This window comes from Trichophyton rubrum, assembly GCF_000151425.1.
Source record: "Trichophyton rubrum CBS 118892 genomic scaffold supercont2.14, whole genome shotgun sequence".
In the NCBI taxonomy this organism is placed as follows: Eukaryota; Fungi; Ascomycota; class Eurotiomycetes; order Onygenales; family Arthrodermataceae; genus Trichophyton; species Trichophyton rubrum.
The window spans coordinates 114,700-137,113 of NW_003456415.1; the positions used below are offsets into that span (position 1 = coordinate 114,700).

Sequence of the window (22,414 nt, forward strand, 5' to 3'; positions counted from 1 at the left end):
GTCCATAAGCTTTCAACACATATGCCCCTTTCACATACTGGCCGGATGCTGCTAGTGTGAATAGGCAGATTTGAATATAAAGAGAAAACTGAAAAAGACATGTCATCTTCCTTCTTTCCTAGTCTTGTAGCTTCACCAGAGTCAAACTACACCGTATCATTCCTAGACAGCCTTCTCAACCTTCACTTCACCCATATGATGAGTTGTTGGCACCTTAACGTCTTCATTCTCCAACACCTTTACGTTGGCTAGCCCTGCCCGCTCCCTCCCAATCTCCTCCAAGGTCTTACCTTCTCTCCTCAGCCTTTCTAATTCCCTAGCAGCCGCCTCTTCCTCGTCCCTCTCTTCCTGTGACATCTCCGGTCCTAGAAATAACAAAACCAACAAAAACACCCATACAGCTCCCATAAATATGGCCATGACTTTTCCGTAATCAAACCTCTTCTTTCCGTGCGGCCCATCAGGTAACGGGAATCTCTCGCCAATAATAGCTTGGATAGTGGCAGATGCGGATGAAGCGAGGTTACCCAGTTGATATGTCAGTCCAACCAATAAGCCACGTAAAGACTGAGGGGATAGCTCCGAAAGATAGATAGGAATAGGGCCCCAAACTCCACCAATGAACCATTGCTGCCAGAAGGACGATGCGATCAAGGCATTAGATCTGGGCAGTATATAAGCTGGTATGAGCGCGGCACCGAATACACAGCTTATCATCATCGTGAGCCGTCTCCCAAGAAATGTGCTGACCCATCCTATCAGTGTGCCACCGATAACGCCGCCTATGGTGCCAGCCACAACGATGACTGTTGTTTGTGTTGCCGTTTTGCCTACTTGGTCCTTGAGGAAAGTTGGGTAGAAATCTTGGCTCCCGTGAGAGCAAGAGTTGAAACCCGTCATGATCACAACGAGGTAGACCATCAGGAACCAGTTTTCTTTGAGTCCTGGGGCAGACTCTTTCCAGAAAGCACGGAGTCCACTCATACGAGATTTTGGGGTAGTGTCACAAGTGCCAGAAGGTTGCAATGCAGCCTCCTCAGCTAAGACTCGGCTTTCTCGTTCAGCTTTCATGACTTGGAAATGGCGGGTCTCTGGGAGGAACCATCTCCAGATGATGATAAGGATTGGGGGTACAGAGCCAAACCAGAAGAGACTTCGCCATCCATATTTGGTGGTTGGTACAAACGCCCGATAGAATATGGCTGCAAGCATATAACCCGTACCGTAACCCTGTTGAAATAGACCAGAGGCAATACCACGAGCATCATAGGGCAGGTCTTCCATTGCAGTCGCAGCAGCAGGTCCAAAGAGGCCTGAAAATTACGAAATCAGCACATCTTGTTCAATTACATATGTAACCCAGATAAAGCCTACCTCCCATAGCAATTCCATATAGAGATCTGACAGCTAGGAATTGGGTCAAGTTGTGGCAGAATCCAGAGCCTAGCTCTAGGAAGACGAATAGGGCCAAGTTTATAATCATCGGCCACTTTCTTCCGTATCTATCCGCAAATAGGCCAAAGATGATGGCGCCGACGGAGCGCAGCATAAGTGTCACGGTCAACCCCTAAACATATATGTTAGACAGATTTTCTATCATAGTAAGCGCATGAAGGTCAACTTGCCCATGATACTTCCGAATTTGTAACCCCAAATTCAGTAGCTATCTCTGTTATAGTAAGAGAGACAGTGAAGAAATCAAATGCATCCCATACCCAGGCGATGAAACCAACACCAAACATAAGCCATTGATGGCTATCCAGCTCGCATAGAATGCGATAAGGGTTTTTCAGTTCAGTCTTTATCAAAGCTAGCATCAGCCAGACGTTTTTTTTTTTTTTTTTTTCAAGTAGGTATCACTTTAAGGGTTAGAACTCGGGGGTCACCTTTGGAGGTTTGAGACTGGACACTCGTGTCATGAAATAGCGTTGGATCTGCTCTGGTGAGTAGAACCATCCTGCTGCCATTCGATTTTTCATGTTGGCTTTGGTCGGTAATACAGCCCTCTGTCTGGTGATTGATACTATTGGAAGGAATATATCACAATTTCATGATAAGAACAAGAGAAAGGTGTGATTTTGGGTCCATATCACCAGGATAGAACCCAGATGCTGTTTAGTATATAGCTCACCCAAACTTCGATACTGCAGCTGGGTAACCCACCTGCACTAACTACTCTAAAGATGATTTTCGTCCTCAAAGTTACGTCTCACAAAACCAGGATCCCGTTGAATCTGGAGCCGAGCTCAGGAGGGGTGGCATAGCGTTTGCCGAAAGACTTTATGAGATGGGCCTTGTCCCCGCAAAACACTACGGCAGATAGCGTCGGGACATAACGTTACCTTCATTTCAAGAGTATCCACGACCAGGTCGGAGAACAGGGTGGCCTATAGCACGTCCATGCCATGAGCTCATCAGATGCTCCCTAACTGGATGGAATCTCGGAATAGGTAAACAGTTAACGGTAGGAGGACAAATATCTTCCACAGATGGCCGACTAGCTGGTTATTTAGCCAGGTGTCGCGGCCGGGAGCGAGGGATTCTTCCAATCAGCTGTGTATTTTGTATTCGCCCCCGAGACTATTGTCAATGAAAAGGCGTGGATAGACTTGTTACAGCATCCAAATACGGGCATCCAGGGAATCGAAAAGTCGCGGCGTAGTAGTTAACTGGTTAACCCGTCGGTTTGCTAGTTAACTAAACGTACGCGGGCTACATTAGCCATGATACCCGATACCGGACGCAATGGTGTATCCAACTGAATAAAAACAGGTTGTCAATGTGTCTCACAGGATTCCGAACCCGCAAGGAACAGACGTCGTCGTCGTCTATCGGAGGTGTCGTTGTTGCTGGGCGCTGCGTCGTCTAAGGTCGGCTGTCTAACTAAGCGCAGAATAGAGTTTCCGGAGGTGGGATGGAATGCGACGTAGATTCTCGGATTCAACTTCAGCCTCGACAAGCGATCAAGATTCTAGCTGGGTGGGCAGCCGGTGTCAATTGGCTTCTGATAGATAGAGGAAATGGCTTCTCTTCAGTATCTGACCGGCGACAAGCCTGGCATCCAGCAGTTTGTCGACAGGTTTGACGTATGTATCCAATTTCCAAGGCCGTAGTTACACATGGACTTATCTCTGTATATCATAGACCTTTTTATTTGACTGCGACGGTTCGTTACACTGGCGAGCTCCATGATATTATTCCCGGAAATTGGCGGACATGCTCTAAATTATGAACAGGAGTACTATGGTCTGGCGATACTCCATTCAAAGGAGCCGTTGAAACGCTGGACATGCTTCGGAATAAAGGTAGATTACCCTCAAAATTCACATTCAGGGATTCTAACTTACTGTTGTGACCTCCTAGGAAAGAGAATAGTCTTTGTCACGAACAACAGCACCAAGTCGAGAGCAGACTATAGGAAAAAACTTGATGGCCTGGGAATCAAGGCTGGAATAGTATGCCCTGCCCCTCTGTATATGGATAAAAGACAAATGCTGACTTGACCATTGTATAGGAAGAAATCTTCTCCTCTTCATATAGCGCTTCCGTATACATCTCTCGTATCCTAGATTTGCCGGAAGATAAGCGCAAAGTTTTTATCCTCGGAGAATCTGGTATAGAACAAGAACTCGCCGCCGAAAATGTGAGCTACATTGGAGGGACGGACCCGGCATATCGACGAGAAATTACACAGGAAGACTATCAGAAAATTGCCTCTGGTGACCCTTCATTCATGGATCCGGAAGTCGGGGTGGTGCTGGTCGGCCTAGATTTTCATATCAACTATCTCAAGCTCGCGGCCGCTTTACACTATATCCGACGAGGCGCTGTCTTCCTTGCAACCAACATCGACAGTACTCTTCCAAACTCTGGCTCTTTGTTTCCAGGAGGAGGCTCTATATGCGCACCTCTTGTTACTATGCTTGGAGGTGTAGGAATGCCCGGTGCAGAGCCTCTCTCGTTGGGTAAGCCTAGCCAGGCAATGATGGATGCTATCGAAGGCAAATTCAAACTTGACAGGAATAAGACATGTATGATCGGTGACCGGATAAACACCGATATCAAATTCGGTATCGATGGCGGCCTCGGAGGGACGCTAGCTGTTCTTACCGGCGTTACCTCGAAGGACGAACTTATGGCATCGTCAATAGTCCCCACCGCATATGTTGATGCGCTCAGCGATTTGTTGGAAGGTGCATAGAATATTTTAGACGATATATCTCCTAGACTTAGTCTTTGTATAGACCAAATAGACCTGCTTTCAATTACTCCAAAAAACTCCTATATGCCAATGGTATATTTATTGTACATGGCAACCACTCACCCACGAGGATATAGTTGCACTAACGGTTGTATCAGTTCATTCAATCAACGGGGAAAAGATGATTCTTTCTCGTTGCGTTCCATAAGGAACGACTTTAGACGCCAGAGGTCTAAGGCAAATAAAGCAGACTTCCTCGATGCAGGTATAAAATATAGAGCATCTCCCTGAAATACTTCCCCAAGTTGACGAATTTCTTGGAGTTCACCTTCAGATAACATTTTCGTAAGATCGAAAACCGGAACCTGTGACTCGTGCACCGGGAGTTCAGCCAGGTCAAAGGAAGGGTTTTCGGGAGCCGTTGAGGAGGCATTGCAATCGGGATTACTGTTTATTTCCGTGGAATGATGGTTGCCACGAAGAATTAAAACCATTCCGCTCCGTATATCTCTCAATTCCGGCAGTTGTTTCAGGGAACTCTCCAATGTACTCTGAGTGATGGGATGTCCAGCAATATTCAGAGGCGTCCATGTATCTCGCCTTCGCTGTTTCTCTATTTTCGGTGTAACACGTAGTATTTTCTTGAGACATCTCAATATATCCTTTCGCATTGCCTTGAGCGCATAATCAGACATATCTCCTCTCCAGACTAGTGTTTGCATAGAGCTTTTCGTGAGTGGCCCCTGCGGCAATTTCCATGAAGGAGGAATCAGGCCTTTACTAATATTCGAGAACTTTGGGTTTGACAACATGTCGAGGATTGTTCCGCTATTTGTAACTCTGACAGATGGGAATGCTGTTCTTCGTTTGCGCATTTTCGCAGTGCTGTCGTCCATGAGAATCTCACTGACCGCGGAAGCGTCATTGTCACCAGCAGTGACTTTGGCGTTAGGATCAATCTCCATTTCATTCAGCTCAGTTTCTAGGAGTGACGTAGGAAGTAGCCATAAAGCTGATGTCTCGGGGTGCTGAGCCGAAATCTATCATAAGCTCCGTGGGAAGTCGGGACATGGTTGCATGGCACAGCCGGGGAGGACTTGCTAGAGCTATGGCCCAAGGGTTGCGTATCAAAGAGGAGTCTGTATCCCACTCTTTGCTGCGCTCAACGACCTTACTTGAAGTTGAGGATGCCTGCTTCTGAGCCCTTCTTAATACTACTGGTGATTCTACCAGGCCATCTGGCGTGGTCACATCCGGGCGCTTGACTTCGGATGTACTAATAAATCGCCTTTCCAGTTGCCTCCTGGAAAGTGAACAAGTTGTATGACGAGCTCTTGGGTATAAGTGTGAGTGTGTATAGAGGCATAATTGGAGCTGGTGCCTTTGATGCTCTAGACCCGAGCACCTGGTTGAAAACGCTGCATGACCGGAAACAGATAGTTCGTGCACCAATAATCGAGATGAGAGAAACTTGTGCCCCATCTTGCAGTCTCCCAATCTCAATTCATATCTTCATTTGAGATGGGTTGCAATATATAAATCAAAATGAATTACCGAATGTTATATCAAATTGTTTCTCACAGCTTCCCCTAACTACAAAATTTGCGCAAACTGCTGACTAAGCAAAGCAATGCGCGAGACCGCAAAAAAACAAAATGAAACCGACGTTTTGCGCTTGAAGCTGGCAAAAACCAACGCAGCTTTCTGTGATGGTATAGTATGTATTGTGCAACGACATCCCGGAGAGCTCGAGGGGTGTTATATACTCCAGTATCTCGGTTTTGTTTTGGTCGCCTATGCTCTAGCCTCCTCTGTTTCCCTCCCTGACCCGAAACATCTCTATGACAACCCAGGCTCCTATTACGGATGCCGAGTATATCACAGACGTCCTCAATATACCTAGCATCCCAGGTTCAGAAGATGCTGAATCAAACGCTTCCGGTAGTGGCCAGCCTGACCTCGGTAGTAGAAGAGTTACTTTCGCAAAGTCCAAGTCCCTATTTCTCGATCGCCTGACTCGTGATTTCGACTTGCTTATCTACTGCGAACTATCGGCTCTCTATTATATGGAGTGAGTTACCTGTACCATATGCGGACAAATATTAAGCAATGAACATTTAATTGATCTTTTTCTTCCCGGCTAGTTGTTCTATTATACATTTCGCTGTACGGGCCATAGTTCAGTTTCTATTCCTTACCCCAAAAGCGGCCAACTTTCCCGAGCCACCGAAGAATCAGCCATTTATTGGAGCAATTATTATAAGTAACCTAGTCTGTATCTTCCTACATATTGCTTCAGCCAATCCATCCGCAGGAGAAGCATCCAGAGGATACCTTCATGGCGGGCTGTTCATTGATTTTGTCGGCCAAAAAGGACCTACTTCAAAGCTTCAGCTGCTCGCCGTGGATCTATTAGTTATATGCCTTCAAATACTCATGGTTGGAGCCATCCTGGAGAAAGAGAAAGTCTCCGCGCTGATTTCATCGAGGCGAACCGCCGAATCCATCCCATCTTCAACGGTGCCAGAGCAGGACCATGATTCCGAAGAGCAGGGTCTGCTGAGATCATCTCAAAATTTGTCCAGCCAAGAGGATGATATGGGGAACCGGCAAGTAAGTGGCCTTGAACTCTCGAATCTTGGTGGTGAGAGGGGTGTAAATGCTGTCATTGGGATGCATCCGCGCGATTATTTTCACTCGGGGGAAGCCCTCATTATGAACTTGAACATCGGCCGTACCCTTCGACAGCAGTGGCAGAGCCGAACAGCAGCGATTGCGCCGCCTCATGCCTCGTTAGGTGGTACCAGAGTCCCTGCAAGCACATTTATTAGACGTCAGCTGGGTATTCAAACGGAACCCCGCTCCTAATTAGTTAAGTTCCCATATATCTTTTGCGAGGGAATTCGAGCCCTTCCTGGCATGCATCTAAGCATAAGTATACGGCTCTGTATATATTTAGCATTTATCATATATGATAGAATAAGTTTACTTAATTGTATAATTCTTAGCATGTAGGACTGAGAGGAATAAGTCTAATAGCCCTATACACAACCCACCATTAAATATCTTCAAGACATTTTCTGGGTTACCTATCGTACACTATTTTTACTGAACCAAGCTTCATGATGACGTTGACTCTTCCTTTGAAGGCATTCGTCTATCGAGTATGGAATCCACGATGCCCATCTCCAGAGCTTCCTTTGCGCCCATAAAATAGTCTCTCTCCATTAACTTCTCTATCTCTTCAAGAGTCATTTCCTTCCCTGTCAAATGGCGTTTGTATATCTGATTTAATTGGTGTCGTACTCGAAGGATCTCTTTTGCGTGGATTGCGATATCCGTCGCCTGGCCAAAGTACCCTCCCGAAGGCTGATGGATCATAACCGAGGAGTGCGGAAGACAGTATCTTTTCCCAGCTTCACCGCCGCATAGTAGAAGGGAGCCCATAGATGCCGCTTGGCCGACGCATATTGTACTAACTGGGGATTGGATATATGTCATGGTATCGTAAATTGCTAGGCCTGGAACAAAACTTATTAGCTATAATTGTGCTTATGGGTAAGAAACAAGGAGTAGGAGCAAAAACAATATACCTGCTGTCACTGATCCGCCTGGAGAATTGATATAAAGCTGGATGGGTTTCTCTGGGTTATCAGCTTCGAGGAACAATAGTTGCGCAACTATTGCGGCTGATAGTGTTTCGTCCACCTCGCCATTGAGGCATACAATACGTTCCTAGAGTATGTGTCAGAGTCATTTTACGCAGGAAATAACGAAAAGACTCCAACGCCTACCTTTAAAAGGCGAGAAAATATATCATCTTCAGGTGGTTAGGTTATTAGTGGTCTCGAACAACGTATAACGGGGAAAGGTCGCATACAGGTGTGCCAGCCACCTCCCTTTAAATCACAAAAATGTATTAGCTTCTTATTCCAATATCGAATAACCATGAGTAACATACTACTGTCTCTGTCACAAATGGAGTTGGAGTCCAGTTTCGCGGTGGAGTTGGGGCAGCTTGAGAATAGCTCCTTGAGAGCGGTCGAGAGCTAGAGAGAGCTAAGCGGTTGAGTATCCGTAATCGGTTCATAGCTAAATGCTGATACCAAAAGCTTGAACTCCACGTAAGCAAATTGTAATTGCTGATTATACGTCTTCGTGATGTCGTTCGTTCGCGTGCTCCCGGAGTTGTGAAGTCAAGACAGCTTCAATTGATCGATTAAGTAATCACAAGTTTTGAGCCGCAACACTCTCCGGATATAGTTGCATAACACGAACGAGTGAAAGTGGAGTGCAAAAAGTTATGATATAACCAGTCAACTATGTATTGGTTACTTCTAAGTAGATTGTATTATGCCCGATATTTGTAACATGAAATCCAGAGTTGAAAGGTGCTCATCTGCGCCATCTACTAATCTTTTATCGAATTCGGAGCAGACCTTCAAAATTTGGTTCTTTTGTGCGTCTGAAATAGATTCATCTTGAAGTACTGCTTGGTATGTCTTGAATGAGGTCAGTGGAATATTCTTCAAAGGTTGTGGGAGTAAGGGACATACCTGTGACAGGACTTGAGAGGCACTCCATCCGTCGGCCACGAGGTCAGCTACGAGGCTTGAGATTTCTTCGTATTTCGAAGTACGTTTGCTTGGGCGAAGAGCTGCAACAACTCGTTCCATAACAGTTTCTGGAACTAGGCCAGATACCTCTTCAATACTCCTGACAGTAATCCTGGGTTTGACATCATCGAGCTCCATCTCTTTATCAGACGAATCCTTCTTTTTCCCAGAGCCATAGCGGGCTAACCTTGCGGAGCTCTGCATAAATGTTATAGCCTTTCGCAGATCACCATCGCTACATCGAAGTAGGGTCTCGACAACATTATCCTCCAGGTCGAGTTTCTCCATTCTTGCAATCTCTACAAGTCGGCTTTGGGCAGCGGAGCCGTCTAGTACCTTGAACCTAAACTTGCTGCACCTACTCGCCACGGGGTCAATTATACGAGTGACATAATTGCAGACGAGACAGAAACGCGTAATCCGGCTGTATTTCTCCATAGTTCTGCGGAGAGCGGACTGAGCGTCATGGGTCATGCTATCTGCTTCATCAAGAATGATGATTTTGAACGGTGGACACGGATATTGTGAGCGATAGACTGGATCGGCAGGGGGTTGGGATAGGTGCATTCGAGCAAAATCTTTAATCTTTTCGCGAACAATGTTTATACCTCGCTCGTCAGAAGCGTTGAGCTCAAGGACTCGGGAGCGGACAAGAGCAGGTCCAAAAAGAGATTTGGACATCGCAAGGATCGTTGACGTCTTTCCAGTGCCTGGAGATCCATAGAAAAGCATATGCGGTAGCTGAATTGCGATGCATTGTGTCAGAAGTATTGCGAAATCAATAGAGGAGTCTGAACAAGCAGTATTGGAGATTTACGTTTGAAGCATTTAGGTTTCTCTGGAGAATAGAAATCGTGTGATCTTGAGCCGTCACGTCATCGAGTGTCTTTGGTCGACTAAACACCTCACACCGATCAGTCTCTGTGCAAGATTGAGCTGTGGATTTGACCTACTATTTCTCAACCCATGGTTGGGCCTGCTGGTCGGACTCTTGGTTGTTGGTTACGCTGCTTTTAGCTGCAGAAGCAGCCGCAGCACGGGCTTTATTGTTAAAGAAGTTTGCAGCCATGGCAAGTTCGTGACAATGGCACACAAGGGAATGCCCGAGATCTGTATGTGGGATGAGACGTATTGAAAGGCGTCGAAATTAAAGTTGCAACTCGCGTCGAGAAGGTGAAGCGCACTAAGGCGCGATTGACTAATTAGTTTATTAGCCGCGTAGTAACGCCAAACTGCGCTAAAGAGGGTTGGCGGCTTAAAGTGGATCCGCGGAGTGAAGTCACGGGACTTCTCGACTTGGCATTACATGAAGGATTAAATCGTGTTAAGATGCAAGGCTGGACACTTGCTGGCCCCCAATTCTCGCTATCACCGTATATTTTCCACAAGAGCCCTTTTTGGCTACTATGCATGGAGCAGGAATTATCATACTTTCTCTTCCAAACTCTCAGTGAGCACTGTGCAAAATGGTACCTTCAATTTGTCTCCTGATTTATGTATTTGTCCCTCGACTGGAAAAAGGGTGCATATAAGCGTGCAAAACTTATATGTATTAAGCACTCCCGCTTTCAAACCCAGGCTCCTTATTCGACAATAAGCCTGAACAGTCAATTGTCTGGCCCCAGAGTTTAAAAGTCCAAGACAAGGCTATCGATCCCGTAGCAGGGGTTGATAGTTAACCCACTCCAGTGTTAATAATAATACATAATGAAGTGTTATTCTCACATCCCAGACACTCTTGTGTTCAGGCAATGGGAAAAGTCACCTCAGACAGCCTCACCATGGACCAAGGTGAACTTCCTGCCAAAGCTGGCCATACAATCCAGTTTGGGGGTATTTTTGTTGCTCTATGCATTCTTTCTTTCATTTCAGCCCTCGATGTCGCCATCATCACCACAGCCCTTCCTACCATTACAGCCGAGATTGGGGGCACTAATATATATGTTTGGATTGCGAATTCCTTCGTGCTGGCTTCATCGGTCTTGCAACCCCTTTGTGGCCAACTTGCAAACATATACGGGCGTCGCATCCCCTTTATAGGCTCCGTTGTGCTTTTTACACTGGGTAGTGGTATTGCGGGTGGTGCGATAAGTGCAGAAATGCTAATCGCAGGCCGCACAATACAAGGTATCGGGGCAGGGGGTATCTATGTGCTGATTGATATCGTTTGCTGCGACTTGGTCCCCCTTCGAGAACGTGGGAAGTATCTCAGCTTGATGTTCTCATGGTCTGGATTGGCGGCTGCGTTAGGGCCAGTTGTTGGTGGAGCGCTTGCTGAAGCAAACTGGCGTTGGATCTTCTACCTTAATATCCCAATCTGCACTTTAACGTTGGTGATACTGCTTCTCTTTATGAGAGTAAAGACCACAAAACTTGCAGACTCTGGCCTCGGACAAATCGATTTTCTCGGAAATTTCATCTTTATCCCAAGTATGATATCTCTCCTCCTTGGACTGGTGACGGGAGGTATCGAGCACCCATGGTCTAGCTGGCGTATCGTACTTCCATTGGTGTTAGGTATCGCAGGCTGGATCTGTTTCCATATCCAGCAAAGCTTCTCCAGCCATCCAAGTGTGCCCCCACACTTGTTTAGCAACCGTACATCAGCGGCTGCATACCTATTAACATTCCTGTCTTCCGTCCTTGTTCAGGCAATCTCATACTTCCTCCCAGTTTACTTCCAGGCCGTGCACGGTACAACAACCTTGCGATCAGGTATTGACTTCCTTCCGTTTGCGATTAGTACCTTGGGCTCTGCCGTTATATCTGGTATATTGTTGAGTAAATTTGGCGCTTATCGACCAATCCACACGGTATCTTTCGCCCTTTCGGCTATTGGGTTCGGGCTTTTGACTCTTTTGAACAGCCGCACGAAAACCGTAGCCTGGGTGTTCTTCCAGTTGATTGCAGGTGCAGGCTCAGGGACAATACTGTCCGCCCTACTACCCGCCATCATGGCGGCTCTTGCAGAAGCTGATGTTGCATCGTCATCCGCAACCTTCAGCTTTGTTCGAACCTTCGGGTACATCTGGGGAGTAACGATTGCCTCCATAATATTCAACGGGCAGTTTAACAAGCATCTTCCATCGATATCCTCCCAAACTCTGAGGGACCAGCTGAGACATAGCGCTGCATACTCATTTGCAAGTCAAGCCCATAGGCTTCGAACCTCTATTCCTGAATCCGTGTGGAACGAGGTGGTGGAGGTGTATGTTAAAAGCCTAAGAGCCATTTGGTGGGTCGGGCTAGGATTTAGCATTGTCAGTTTGTTTGTGGTCGCTCTAGAAAAAGATTTGAAACTGAGAGAGGATCTAAAAACTGAGTACGGTATTAAGGATGAGAAAAATGGTGGTACACTTGTGGATGAGGAAAGTGGCTTTTAAACTAACTAATCCTTGACGACTGTATACAAACTCCATAGCTTTGACGGTAAATTACACGTAGTTATCTGTAGCCTCAAATTCCCCATGCTTCGCTGGACAACCGCTTAAAGCCACTAAGTTAGTTCCACCACCCATTGGGAATCCGACTTTGTGACTTTTGTCAAATCTCCTGAAGTTTGTGTCGGCTTCCGACTCATTCGGATCCAGCAGCATCTTGGGAATTGAAGGCACAGTGCATGCGTTTGGATGCCATCGCGTGGTCCCCTGTTGGTCCTGTTTTCTCTCTTCGCACCACTCACACTGCGGCAAAGCTGTATTTCCATCAACAATCTGGATTTCCCAGTAAGTTATTTGAAACATCACGCAAAGTCTAGAGCATTTGACCGAAGGGGCTTACTCCGTTGACAGCCGCTACTCCAGAATATAGGGAGGGGTATTGCTGCAAGGTAGTGGAGCAAAGTAACCATCGGTGTTTCCAATATGAGTGAGGGCATACGCTTGAATAAGCCATAGCTAATACCGAGCAATATGGGCCCCTTTGGTGACGTTCATAAGAACTAATGCTGCATCAGTTAGTTACGGACTTCGCACCTTATATACGGAGGATTCGCCTAACATACCTTTGAGAATCATATTATCGTCAGCTTTTCCAGCTGGAGCAGTAGTTGAATCCAGACCTGGAGTCGATTTGGTTGAATCGCAGTAGTATATGGTTGGGCGAAGTCGGTTTCCACACCTCCCTGGGTGCATATTTCTGACACGTAACTCTGCCGGACTAGACAGCGTAACCGATGCAGATCATTCAATCTGTAGTTACCTTCGGAGGCGTTTAGTTTTGTGAATTCTCGTTGGCACGCTTTCAACAGCAGGACCGGTGTACAAAAAAACTCGTAATTCACGTCATCACAGGTAAAGGATTCAAATTAAAAAGGCGATAAAGGAGTAGGCGTCTGAACATAATTAGCTACGTTTCAACGTACAGTAGGATACTCAAAAAAAAAAAAAAAAAAATACCATGCAGAGCCAGCCTTCCAATTCCCCTTTTGTTACCAAACCCAATACCAGTCACTACCGGTTCCTCTCTTTTCAGATTCTAATACACCGACGCCTAGTGTTCACTAGAAAACAAAAAAATCTCATGCTCTGAGTTGAGATTAACCCAGTCAAGAATTAAACAAGGTTGAAGCCATCTGGAATATTAGGACAGCTAGGGGTGAGCTGTGGTCCTCCTCCGCATATGGAAAATTATACTTCACCCCGAATCACGAAGATATGCCTTTAAGAAAACGAAAACATCTTCCTTCGTATTTGATAGAATAATCGCAGATGGTTTTATATCACTCTCAAGTGTTGACGGGTTCGAGCTATTCAACTTTTTCGTATTTCTTCTGATGGCCGTTTGAAACTAAATTCCCGCCTTGTATCTCGTCCTTGAGAGCATTAATAATTTGAGATGCTGTCATATCCCAGGACTCGATCGGATAGTTGGCTAATAGATTCGGAAGTTCGCTTCCCAGTATAGATAGTGTATATTCGGCCTCGTCTATAGATAACAACAAGGCCTGTATCGAGTTGATGTTTGAATAATAGGTACCGGGGTGCATCTTCATCCGTAACATTAACATATCGGGGGTGGGGGAGGGTGAAGTTTGTATCGACCAAGCACAAAGATTGCCGGGATTCCTCCAAGTGTTATAAGCATTTACTGTATGCTGGATGTTTGGCGAGGATATTCGTGGAAAGGTACCAACCACCCTTGCACTCGTCATATTAGTACAAGTCCATGAGATGATATAGGTCACAGGACTATGGGAGTTGAGTTGGGACCCTTTCTCGTCCTATTCCATGCACAGCATTAATCCCCAGCACCGCCCCCTAAATACTTGACTTGCAATGCAGCTTCATCCAGCAAGATATAATAATATTGATAATATGCAATGCTGGGGCGGAGGGGGGCGGTAAGGGGAGGGATATAACCTTGTTAATTAAATAAATGATGCAGCTGGAATGTACTTCTTGCCTCTTCTGTGCTGAAATCCGATTTCGCAATTGTTCGGTACGGAGGAAAGGAGAGCAATGGTATGGAAGAATGGAGCTAACTCAATTGTCTCGGAGGTAAGGTCGTTATTTCGTTCGTTCACCTGACTAACGACATTAGGGGCAAATGATCGCCCGCCACAGCGAGCTTTAAAGGTAGATCGTTAGAGTTCATCCCCATGCCCATGAGGACCCTCCCACATCCTCTTCTTAGGGTTAGGATATACCTTTGGGCCGCCTGGTATCGTTGTAGGCTCCCGTCTCTCCTTCTCCGCCTGATCTGCAGCGGTCCAGCTTTCGACGTCCTCAGCCACGTCAGGTATACCAGCAACATCAGCTTTCTTAGTAGAATCGGGATTCCAAAGAGAATTAGTCGCGGTCGGGCCCATGTTAGCTGTTACCAGAGGCTTGTTTGGTACAACGGACTTGGGACCGGCCATTGAGACACCGCTAGTTACTCCAAATATAGCAAATGTGATTCTGGCGACAATTTTGAGAGGGAGCCAGATTATCCACCAGAGTGGGCCATATAGCAGCCGTCGAAAGATAAGCCACGATATAGTTCCGATTAGGATATAGAATGCGGTCTCAAGATACCATGTATCTGACTTTTGGGAGCGAAGAAGTGAGCTCACGAGAGACTTGGATGATGCAAGTAGGGTATCTAGATTGGTGTATGATTCCGAGAGCGAGCTCAGGGCCTTATTTGATTGTTCTTGAATTTGTATTAGTCACACTGTATGTAGATAATTATACCCTTGGGTGAAAAGACTGCTCACCTAAAGCTTCCTGGGCAAATTGGCTCCTGGAAAGCTCAGCCTGCATGAGGTTATGTGTCTGCCTTAATGCAGCGGTAACGTCCTTGGATGAACTTGCAACAAGATCACCATGAGTGAATCTCGGTGTCCTCCTATTAGGCAGGTCCTCTCCCTCAGCTGACGGTTGAAAGAGGAGCTGTCTTTGTCTATTCTTCGCCCTCTCCGAGCTCCGCTTGGCTTCTATCTGAGCTCGTCTGAACTTCGACCGAGTCCTATAATCTCAAGATTAGCCAGGATACCATTAACTGCCGCCAAAAGAATAATTTATACATTTTTAAATCTTCTTCTATTTTCGCCATGAGAGCCACGTTCTTGACTGCGTCCGCGTCAAATGGCACGCTCTCACGGCGTTGATGTCGTCTTCGATCGAGAGGATGAGTCTCCACGCGCAGAACTTCTATTCCTTCTTCTATCTCCCCGAGATCCTGATGGATTTCGGTACTCAGATTGATTCGTTCATCATCGTCGTAGATATCCGCGCTACCAAAGGAATGCAGACGGCGTATGAGGGCTGAAACCCTCTCGATGGATGCTTCGACAGAAGCAAGACGAGAATGTAGAGAAGCAACCATTATGGGTATCACAGCTGTCCACTTTCTGTTATTAAGAGAAAAAAAAAAAAAAATGAATATCATGAATCTTAAATCTCAAGAAGTTGTGTTGAGGATGTTGGAATGTTGACAGACATACAGTTGGTCTTTCCATGCATCACGTGATACATCAAATTCGCTCTTTTGCTGTTGCTGAAGGAAGAACGTTGACGGATCTTCAGTCTCACGCAGAACAAGCCATACAACTAACACCAACTGCCAATTACATAAATACAGCAGTATCTTTTCCATATCATGTACGTGTACTTTCGTTCGGAGTCCAATGCCAGATTCTAACCCTTACCAGAGCATTTATACCACAACCACGAAATATTATATAGCTGGAAACGAGGAACTCAAAGAACAAAAAATAAAAAAAACCAAAAGACGAAGGAGAACGAAAATGTCCCTGCCACTACGATCAATAACCTCATTCCGAACGTCCTTCTCGCCTCTTTCCCCACTTTCTCGGCCATGCAAATTGGTTCTCGCCCTTCTACAAACACCAACGACAGCCTCCCCGTCTTCAGCAGCACATATAAAAATCGACGTAAAGCATTTACCGAAGCACTCGAAGCAGCTCCCTGAGATGACGGTTGGCTTCCGGAATGGCAAAGAGGTGAAGCTAGAAGTCGGCAAGCTACGACTTTCGGTAGGGGATGTTCTGGAGGAAGTTGGGAGAATAGGGAGACTTATTGAGAGAGAGGAGAGCTTGAAGGGATAAGCATAGCTGAACGAGTGTAGTTATGGTGTTTGGAATGTATATTAGGTTTTTTTTGTGCAATTGATTGTATGCTTGCATGGAAGGGAGATTCGAAAGCCTTGAGAAATGGTATTAATGTTGGAATTTTTTTTCATTTATCGAATGGCTAGATACAGTGAGTGGACATGATCAAGTAAATAGCTGGGGTGCCCGTAGGCCCTGTCCCATTTTTATCTATGAACATCTACGGCATGAAACAGAGACCGCCTCCTGCAGGACTTGGAAGTGAGTCATTGGACTGGTACGGAGCATTTAGACAGCGGCACCGGAGATGAAAAACCACTTGTCAATGCTGCCGTCGATAGCGGCAGGTGGCAGATTGGAGGCACTTGGGATGGACTCGACCTTGGCGGGATCAGCACGGTGGTTCTCGAGCGTAGAGTTGCAGCTGCATCTGTTAGTAGGTGATATATATGTTTTAGAACGAGTAAGGACACAACTTACAGAGAGATGCCGCCAGCGGGGGACTGGCCAGACATAAGCTTCTCCCAGGCCTCAGCACACTCGTGGATAACATCCATGGCGTACCTACACCGGTTAGTATACTGATATACTGATACTGATACTACGGGAGACAAAAAGAAGACATACTTAGAGTTCTTGCATTCGCCGGAGAAGGCGAACTGGTTCTCTGGCTTGCCGTCCGGGATCTTGTAGATACGGAACCACTCGTTGGTGGCTCTGAGGAGGCCAGGGAGGTGGCGTTCGACATCCTCGATGTCATTGAGCTTGGGAGCAAGAGGGTCGTTGACGTCGATGACGATGACCTTCCAGTCGGTCTCCTCCTCGTCGAGCAGGGCCATGACGCCGAGGACCTTGACCTGCTTGACCTGGCCGGGGTAGCCGACGAGCTCGCCGATCTCGCAGACGTCAAGAGGGTCGTTGTCTCCCTTGGCCTTGGTCTCGGGGTGGACAACATTGGGGTCTTCCCAGGTCTGTTCAAGTTGTGTTAGCTTATCTGTCCCCAAACCAAGTCCCCCCCCCCCCCCCCCCTTCCCTCCCCTCTCTCCCCCTGATGGATGGCTGGAGGCCGCACTCACTCGTGGGAAGGCACCGTAGTTCCAGAGGTAGCCCTTGTGGGGGAAGCAGTTGCGGACGAAACGCAGTTTGCCCTTCTTGGTGTCCTGCTTGATGGGGTTCAGGAATTCTTCTTTGGAGATCTGCCCTCAGTCAGTGAGTGATGAGTATACGGCTGGCTGCCCCTCCATGGAGAGAAGCGGGACAAACCTCCTGCTTAGCGTTGGTCCAGCGAGGAATCTCGACGATCATGTTGAGGACGGTCTGCTGCTCATTGGCGTAGAGAGGAATGTCGTGGAAGGGGGAGATTGGGACGCCGTCCTTCTCGATGTAGGCCCGCCACTCGAGGGAGTTGAGGGCGCCGACGTTGCGGACGGTGTAAGCCATGTTGCTGCTGGTCGACGACGCAGACGAAGAAGTAGACAGGTGCCGTGAGACGAGGGCTGTTCGACTGATGCTTGCTGGCGCCAGTCTGGATGGTGAGAGAGCTGAAGACCTGAAGAAGAGAGAAGAAGAAGAAGAAGAAGAAGCAGGAGAGGCAGAAGAAAAGGAGGAGGAGGAGGTGAAGCGGGACAAGCAAGCGACGCAGGAGTTGCGGCCAGTCGAGTAAGCAGCGAGGGCAGAATCGGAGATTGTGGGGGCGATTCTGCCGGCCATCCTCAGACGCCCAGGAGTCACCGCTTTCACTCTCTTTGGGCTTCCACAACGACAACGACAACAACAGCGACAACAACAACGATGTCAACTGCGGCGACGGCGACGAAATTCCCGAGTTCGATGCTTATAGCGACCCGCGAGGGCCTGAATATATGGCCCAAGTCTAGTTGACTCTCAATTAGAACTGCTATCGACGGCCTCAATGCCGAGTGCGATGTCGTGATTCTGCAGGCAAGGATCGCTGCTGGGATGAGTCTCGCGACGGTTTCAAAGCCAAAACACGCTTCCCTAGGCCCAATTGATGCTCTTGCGTCTCCTGATACCCTTTATCTCTCTGCAAAATCCCCCTTCTGCGCTGTTCTTTAGCTGCTGCTCGCTGCTGGTTCCGGGTGTTCCTGGCGCTTCTCGCTCGCGCGCTGTCTCCGCCGTTAAGATTTTCCCGGTCTAGATGCCGTGATTAGGTAAGCCGATGATAAATCTTAACGCCCTCCAAGCAAAAAACTCCGCTCACCAGCAGAATAAGGGATCAGACAGTCAAGTCACTGATAGCCAGCCAGATAATCAGCCAGACGACAGCCAGAAAACGACAGACAATGATATGAACAGGCTGGCCCGCTCTGTCATGGCCCTGGGATCGTCGTCGATCGCGTCTCAGGCCAGAGTGCCCATCCCGAAAAATGGAGTCGACTACCGTGGGAAAATCGTCCTCGCCCCCATGGTGCGCTCCGGCGAGCTGCCTTCACGTCTCGTCTCGCTGAAGTACGGTGCAGACCTCGTCTGGGGCCCCGAAACCATCGACCGCTCCCTCATCGGCGCCGTCAGACGCATCAACCCTCGCAACAACACCGTCGAGTTCACTCGCGTGCCCTCCCACCCGGGCCCAGATGCGAAAGATAAGGTTTCCGTCATCTATCGAATCGATCCCGCCAGGGAAAAGGGCAAACTCGTTTTCCAGCTGGGCACCGCCTCGCCAGAACTCGCCGTCGAGGCTGCCAAAGTAATCGCCGACGATGTCTCTGGCATCGACGTCAATGCCGGATGCCCCAAGCCCTTCAGCACCCTTGGAGGCATGGGTGCCGCCCTCCTGCAGACCCCAGACAAGCTCATTTCCATCCTTGAAGCACTTGTGCGCGAGGTAGGCCGGCCCTGGCAGATTGGTATCTCCGTCAAAATACGCCTTCTCAAGGACCCCAAGGACACCGAACGCCTAGTCACTGCTCTCTGCGCAACGGGTATCACGGGACTTACCGTCCACTGCCGCACCACACCCATGCGGCCCCGCGAGGCCGCTATCCGAGACCAGCTGCCAATGATAGCCTCCATCTGTCGCTCAGCGGGTGTTGCATGCCTTATGAATGGAGACGTCAAGTCCAGAGACCATGCCCTCGAGCTCATGAGCCAGTACGACGTTGACGGGGCCATGATAGCTACCTCAGCAGAGTCAAACTTCTCCTGCTTCCGCAGTGCTGCGGATGGCGGATGTGTCTCCTGGCGTGAGCTGGCGCATGAGTACGTCGCTATTGCCATGGAGTGCGAGAATAAATGGGGCAATACAAAGTATCTTCTAAATATATTCTTGCCCGGCAAGGACAAGGTCGCTCAAGCTGTCAAGTCTGCACGGACATATACACACTGCTGCACCCTCCTGGGGTTCAACGACCTGCTCCCTGCTGCAAACAAGATTGATGCCATACTCGGCATTTCGGACAGGACCGAGGCTGGCCTAAAGCGCAGTGCAGAGCTCCTTGGCCCAGCCCTCCTTGCTTCAGCTACTTCTACTGCTACCACTACTACTCCAGAGGTTGACATTCCGCTGGATTCGAATGTATTAAGAGGTGATACCCTCAGCAACCAAATCACCGCATAAACATTCCATCGGCGGGCGCTTTTCTCTTTTCTGCATCTTCACTCTACACAGCCGGCGTTTAGGGACGGAGCATCAACCACGGTAAACTTACTTTTCCAACATTTAGAACTACAACAATGATAATGTACTTTTTGAAATTCCCATACTTCTACAACGTTCAGAACATAATTAAAAAATGGTATATACATTTCTAAGCTATCATCATCATTAGCTGGTAACATTAACATGAAAACATCTCTTTACATGAAGACAGTGTGGTGTCCGCAGCCACCACCAGGCATCTTAGAATACTGGGGGTTGACGTCACGCTTGCCGGTCTTTGGGCGGGTTGGGAATCCCTTGAGGGATCGGGCATACTCGGCGATAGCGTAGGCGATGGCTCGAGTGTTAAGGAAGATAGCTCCCTTGTTGATGTTGGCAACGGTGTCGCCCTTGCGATGGTAGTTCTTGTCATAGGCAACGCCAGCCTCACCACCGAACAACTTGACTTGCTCGGGGGTCTTGACAACCTCGGCTCCAGTGAAGAGGCCGCCAGCGGGCACGTTGCGCTTGATGAAAGCAGAGTAGTCGGATCGGCCAGTGAAGGCAGTGGGCTGGTGTGGGATACCCTGGTCGTCAAAGAACTTCTCGAACAGGTACTCGATTTCAGCAGAGCCAGCGGGGCCGGTCATGTTGTAGGCCGAACCGTCACCGTCGTAGATCTGGTTGGCGAAGTTGGGAGAGCCGATCATGTCGAAGTTGAGGTACAACTTGACCTTGTGCAGCTCACGGTCATCGAGGCTGTTGACGTAGAAGGTGCTTCCAAGGAGACCGAATTCCTCAGCGGTCCACCAGGCAAAGCGGACGGCGTTGTTGAGCTTGAAGTTGGTGAGGGCTTTGGCAACGGTCATGATACCAATGGAGCCCGAGCCGTTGTCGTTAATACCAGGGCCGGCATCGACGGAGTCGGAGTGAGCACCGAGCATGATAACGTTGTTGTGGTCTCCTCCCTTGGTCTCAGCAATGACGTTCCAGCTATGAGGTATCGATTTAGTATATACTCGAGACAATTGATGCTGGATCAGCCGTTGAGCTACTTACGTGGTTCGGTTCTCAAACAGACTGATAACGTTCATGGTGACATCAATCTTACCAGAAGCAACGAGGGTAGCAAGGTTCTTTCCATCCTCCTGGGAAAGACCAGCGGTTGGGACATGGCGCTTGTCAAGGCCACCAAGAGTGCCAGCAAGGGATCCGGGGACGTTGTTGTAGACAATGGCACCAGCAGCCTTTGCATCACCAGCCTGAGCAGACTTCTCGCCGAAGCTGCAGACACCACGCTCAACGAGGACGATCTTGCCCTGAGTGTTCGCTGGGTAATCAGTCTGTATACATAAAGTTAGTTCTCCCGTGCTCTTCATTCTAGAGAGAATGTGACGTATAGAAAGTGTATGGCACATACAGCATTGCAGCCATTGTTCTTGGCAACAACAAGCTCAGCCATGATCTTGCTGGCAGGAGGGCTGTAGGACATGGCGCTGGCCTTGAGGTCCTTGCCATTGGCATTGAGAGCAGCCTCGGCATGAGACCACAGGTGTACTTGCTCCTGCTTCTTCACATCGTAGTAGCCAGTGGCCTTGATCTCATTGTAGATCCACTCTACAGTGTCCTTGTGGCCATTACCACCAAACACTCGGTTCTTTTCAGGATGAGCATCAGAAAAGCTTTGCAGCTTCTCGACGCCTGCCATGATATCCTTGAGCTTTATCTTGTTTTGCAGGTCATCCTATACATTTACATTAGCCCATAAGAATTCCCCAGGAACATTGTGTCTGTTTCTTTGGCTCTGCTGGAGTTTGATGTGACAGGGACAAAGGTAGATCGATCGATCGATCTGTTGAGAGCAACTCACCTGAGTGACCATAGGCTTGAAAGGCCATCCGAAGGGCTCTTGACCAACAACGCCCTGGGAGATGGTTGTGACGGCCACAGCCAGGCTCAACAGTTGCGACTTCATGGTGAATATGCTGTGCTCTGCTAAACGAAGGAAGAAGGGCAACCTAGGGAGAAGGAGGATTGATATGGGAATTCCTCGCTATCGAAGATCCTGCCGATCGATCTCCTAGAAAAGTTGGGTCTGACACTGGTTAATATATACCAGCCGACCCAATTCTGAGGCCAAAAGGTATCTTATTCCCATCAACCCGTACCTCTTCCTCTTGTCCTATCATGCAATCTCGCTCGGCTTCTTGCGGGACCAATTTCCCATGATCATGGCCGCAACCTGCCGGTTGTTCGTGATTTCGCTACCTGAGCACATGGATGTGCATCCCAAGAACCCAGAGCAGAGCCCAAACTTTGCTTTCTTCGGGTTGAATATCTCACAGGAATTTGGCACTACGTCCTGCGTGGAAAGCTGAGGCTTGTCTGCTTATCCCCGCCCCTTCCCCCGCAAGTCAATTGCTGAGCTGGACTCAGGCGAGCGT

The 22,414-nt window shown here is 48.1% G+C and overlaps 13 protein-coding genes across 16 annotated transcripts in view; 6 read left to right on the top strand and 7 right to left on the bottom strand.

The window, feature by feature from the left end:
* The window catches only part of TERG_08393 (aspartyl aminopeptidase), a gene marked incomplete at both ends in the record, with an annotated part of 1,493 nt that extends 1,438 nt beyond the window's left edge, over window positions 1-55 (top strand). The window contains one exon of the mRNA XM_047748943.1: window positions 1-55. Coding sequence (XP_047604935.1) covers window positions 1-55 — 55 coding nt within the window.
* A 107-nt stretch (window positions 56-162) lies between these two features.
* Window positions 163-1,979, bottom strand: TERG_08394 (uncharacterized protein; the record flags this gene model as incomplete). Its single annotated transcript, XM_003231048.2, has 4 exons — window positions 163-1,313; window positions 1,375-1,567; window positions 1,635-1,799; window positions 1,887-1,979. 4 exons carry the CDS (start codon window positions 1,977-1,979, stop codon window positions 163-165), a joined length of 1,602 nt encoding a protein of 533 aa, XP_003231096.2.
* A 1,041-nt stretch (window positions 1,980-3,020) lies between these two features.
* On the top strand, window positions 3,021-4,201 carry TERG_08395 (uncharacterized protein; the record flags this gene model as incomplete). Its single annotated transcript, XM_003231049.1, has 5 exons — window positions 3,021-3,086; window positions 3,145-3,166; window positions 3,237-3,305; window positions 3,364-3,455; window positions 3,515-4,201. The coding sequence occupies 5 exons, from the start codon at window positions 3,021-3,023 to the stop codon at window positions 4,199-4,201; spliced, it is 936 nt and encodes a 311-aa protein (XP_003231097.1).
* Window positions 4,202-4,368: 167 nt separating this feature from the next.
* TERG_08396 (uncharacterized protein) lies at window positions 4,369-5,683 on the bottom strand (the record flags this gene model as incomplete). Its single annotated transcript, XM_003231050.2, has 2 exons — window positions 4,369-5,213; window positions 5,299-5,683. 2 exons carry the CDS (start codon window positions 5,681-5,683, stop codon window positions 4,369-4,371), a joined length of 1,230 nt encoding a protein of 409 aa, XP_003231098.2.
* Window positions 5,684-6,042: 359 nt separating this feature from the next.
* Window positions 6,043-7,069, top strand: TERG_08397 (uncharacterized protein; the record flags this gene model as incomplete). Its single annotated transcript, XM_003231051.1, has 2 exons — window positions 6,043-6,272; window positions 6,346-7,069. 2 exons carry the CDS (start codon window positions 6,043-6,045, stop codon window positions 7,067-7,069), a joined length of 954 nt encoding a protein of 317 aa, XP_003231099.1.
* Window positions 7,070-7,321: 252 nt separating this feature from the next.
* TERG_08398 (ATP-dependent Clp endopeptidase, proteolytic subunit ClpP) lies at window positions 7,322-8,291 on the bottom strand (the record flags this gene model as incomplete). The annotated part of the gene is made up of 3 exons (XM_003231052.1): window positions 7,322-7,722; window positions 7,795-7,936; window positions 8,163-8,291. The coding sequence occupies 3 exons, from the start codon at window positions 8,289-8,291 to the stop codon at window positions 7,322-7,324; spliced, it is 672 nt and encodes a 223-aa protein (XP_003231100.1).
* Window positions 8,292-8,538: 247 nt separating this feature from the next.
* On the bottom strand, window positions 8,539-9,549 carry TERG_08399 (uncharacterized protein; the record flags this gene model as incomplete). Its single annotated transcript, XM_047748944.1, has 1 exon — window positions 8,539-9,549. The coding sequence occupies one exon, from the start codon at window positions 9,547-9,549 to the stop codon at window positions 8,539-8,541; it is 1,011 nt and encodes a 336-aa protein (XP_047604936.1).
* Window positions 9,550-10,568: 1,019 nt separating this feature from the next.
* TERG_08400 (uncharacterized protein) lies at window positions 10,569-12,200 on the top strand (the record flags this gene model as incomplete). The annotated part of the gene is made up of 1 exon (XM_003231054.2): window positions 10,569-12,200. The coding sequence occupies one exon, from the start codon at window positions 10,569-10,571 to the stop codon at window positions 12,198-12,200; it is 1,632 nt and encodes a 543-aa protein (XP_003231102.2).
* A 991-nt stretch (window positions 12,201-13,191) lies between these two features.
* On the bottom strand, window positions 13,192-15,627 carry TERG_08401 (uncharacterized protein; the record flags this gene model as incomplete). 2 transcript variants are annotated; one of them, XM_003231055.2, is made up of 4 exons in its annotated part: window positions 13,192-14,385; window positions 14,465-14,952; window positions 15,017-15,267; window positions 15,326-15,627. In XM_003231055.2, 4 exons carry the CDS (start codon window positions 15,625-15,627, stop codon window positions 14,338-14,340), a joined length of 1,089 nt encoding a protein of 362 aa, XP_003231103.1. In that variant the 3' UTR covers window positions 13,192-14,337. The 2 variants fall into 2 exon arrangements, with proteins under 2 accessions (XP_003231103.1, XP_047604937.1); XM_047748945.1 differs by having other exon boundaries at window positions 13,192-14,952.
* On the top strand, window positions 15,353-16,470 carry TERG_08402 (uncharacterized protein). Its single transcript, XM_003231056.2, has 2 exons — window positions 15,353-15,902; window positions 15,953-16,470. The coding sequence occupies exons 1-2, from the start codon at window positions 15,759-15,761 to the stop codon at window positions 16,367-16,369; spliced, it is 561 nt and encodes a 186-aa protein (XP_003231104.2). The 5' UTR covers window positions 15,353-15,758; the 3' UTR covers window positions 16,370-16,470.
* A 190-nt stretch (window positions 16,471-16,660) lies between these two features.
* TERG_08403 (inorganic pyrophosphatase) lies at window positions 16,661-17,812 on the bottom strand (the record flags this gene model as incomplete). The annotated part of the gene is made up of 5 exons (XM_003231057.1): window positions 16,661-16,796; window positions 16,853-16,936; window positions 17,000-17,343; window positions 17,449-17,568; window positions 17,636-17,812. The coding sequence occupies 5 exons, from the start codon at window positions 17,810-17,812 to the stop codon at window positions 16,661-16,663; spliced, it is 861 nt and encodes a 286-aa protein (XP_003231105.1).
* Window positions 17,813-18,614: 802 nt separating this feature from the next.
* Window positions 18,615-19,964, top strand: TERG_08404 (uncharacterized protein). The gene has a single exon (XM_003231058.2). It carries the CDS (start codon window positions 18,681-18,683, stop codon window positions 19,947-19,949), a length of 1,269 nt encoding a protein of 422 aa, XP_003231106.2. The 5' UTR covers window positions 18,615-18,680; the 3' UTR covers window positions 19,950-19,964.
* Window positions 19,965-19,999: 35 nt separating this feature from the next.
* On the bottom strand, window positions 20,000-22,356 carry TERG_08405 (leucine aminopeptidase 2). 3 transcript variants are annotated; one of them, XM_003231059.2, is made up of 4 exons: window positions 21,841-22,356; window positions 21,391-21,714; window positions 21,030-21,313; window positions 20,000-20,963 (listed from the first exon to the last, which is right to left on the bottom strand). In XM_003231059.2, the coding sequence occupies exons 1-4, from the start codon at window positions 21,943-21,945 to the stop codon at window positions 20,189-20,191; spliced, it is 1,488 nt and encodes a 495-aa protein (XP_003231107.1). In that variant the 5' UTR covers window positions 21,946-22,356; the 3' UTR covers window positions 20,000-20,188. The 3 variants fall into 3 exon arrangements, with proteins under 3 accessions (XP_003231107.1, XP_047607533.1, XP_047607534.1); XM_047750568.1 differs by having other exon boundaries at window positions 21,391-22,356; XM_047750569.1 differs by having other exon boundaries at window positions 21,030-22,356.
* Between the last annotated feature and the right edge of the window lie 58 nt (window positions 22,357-22,414).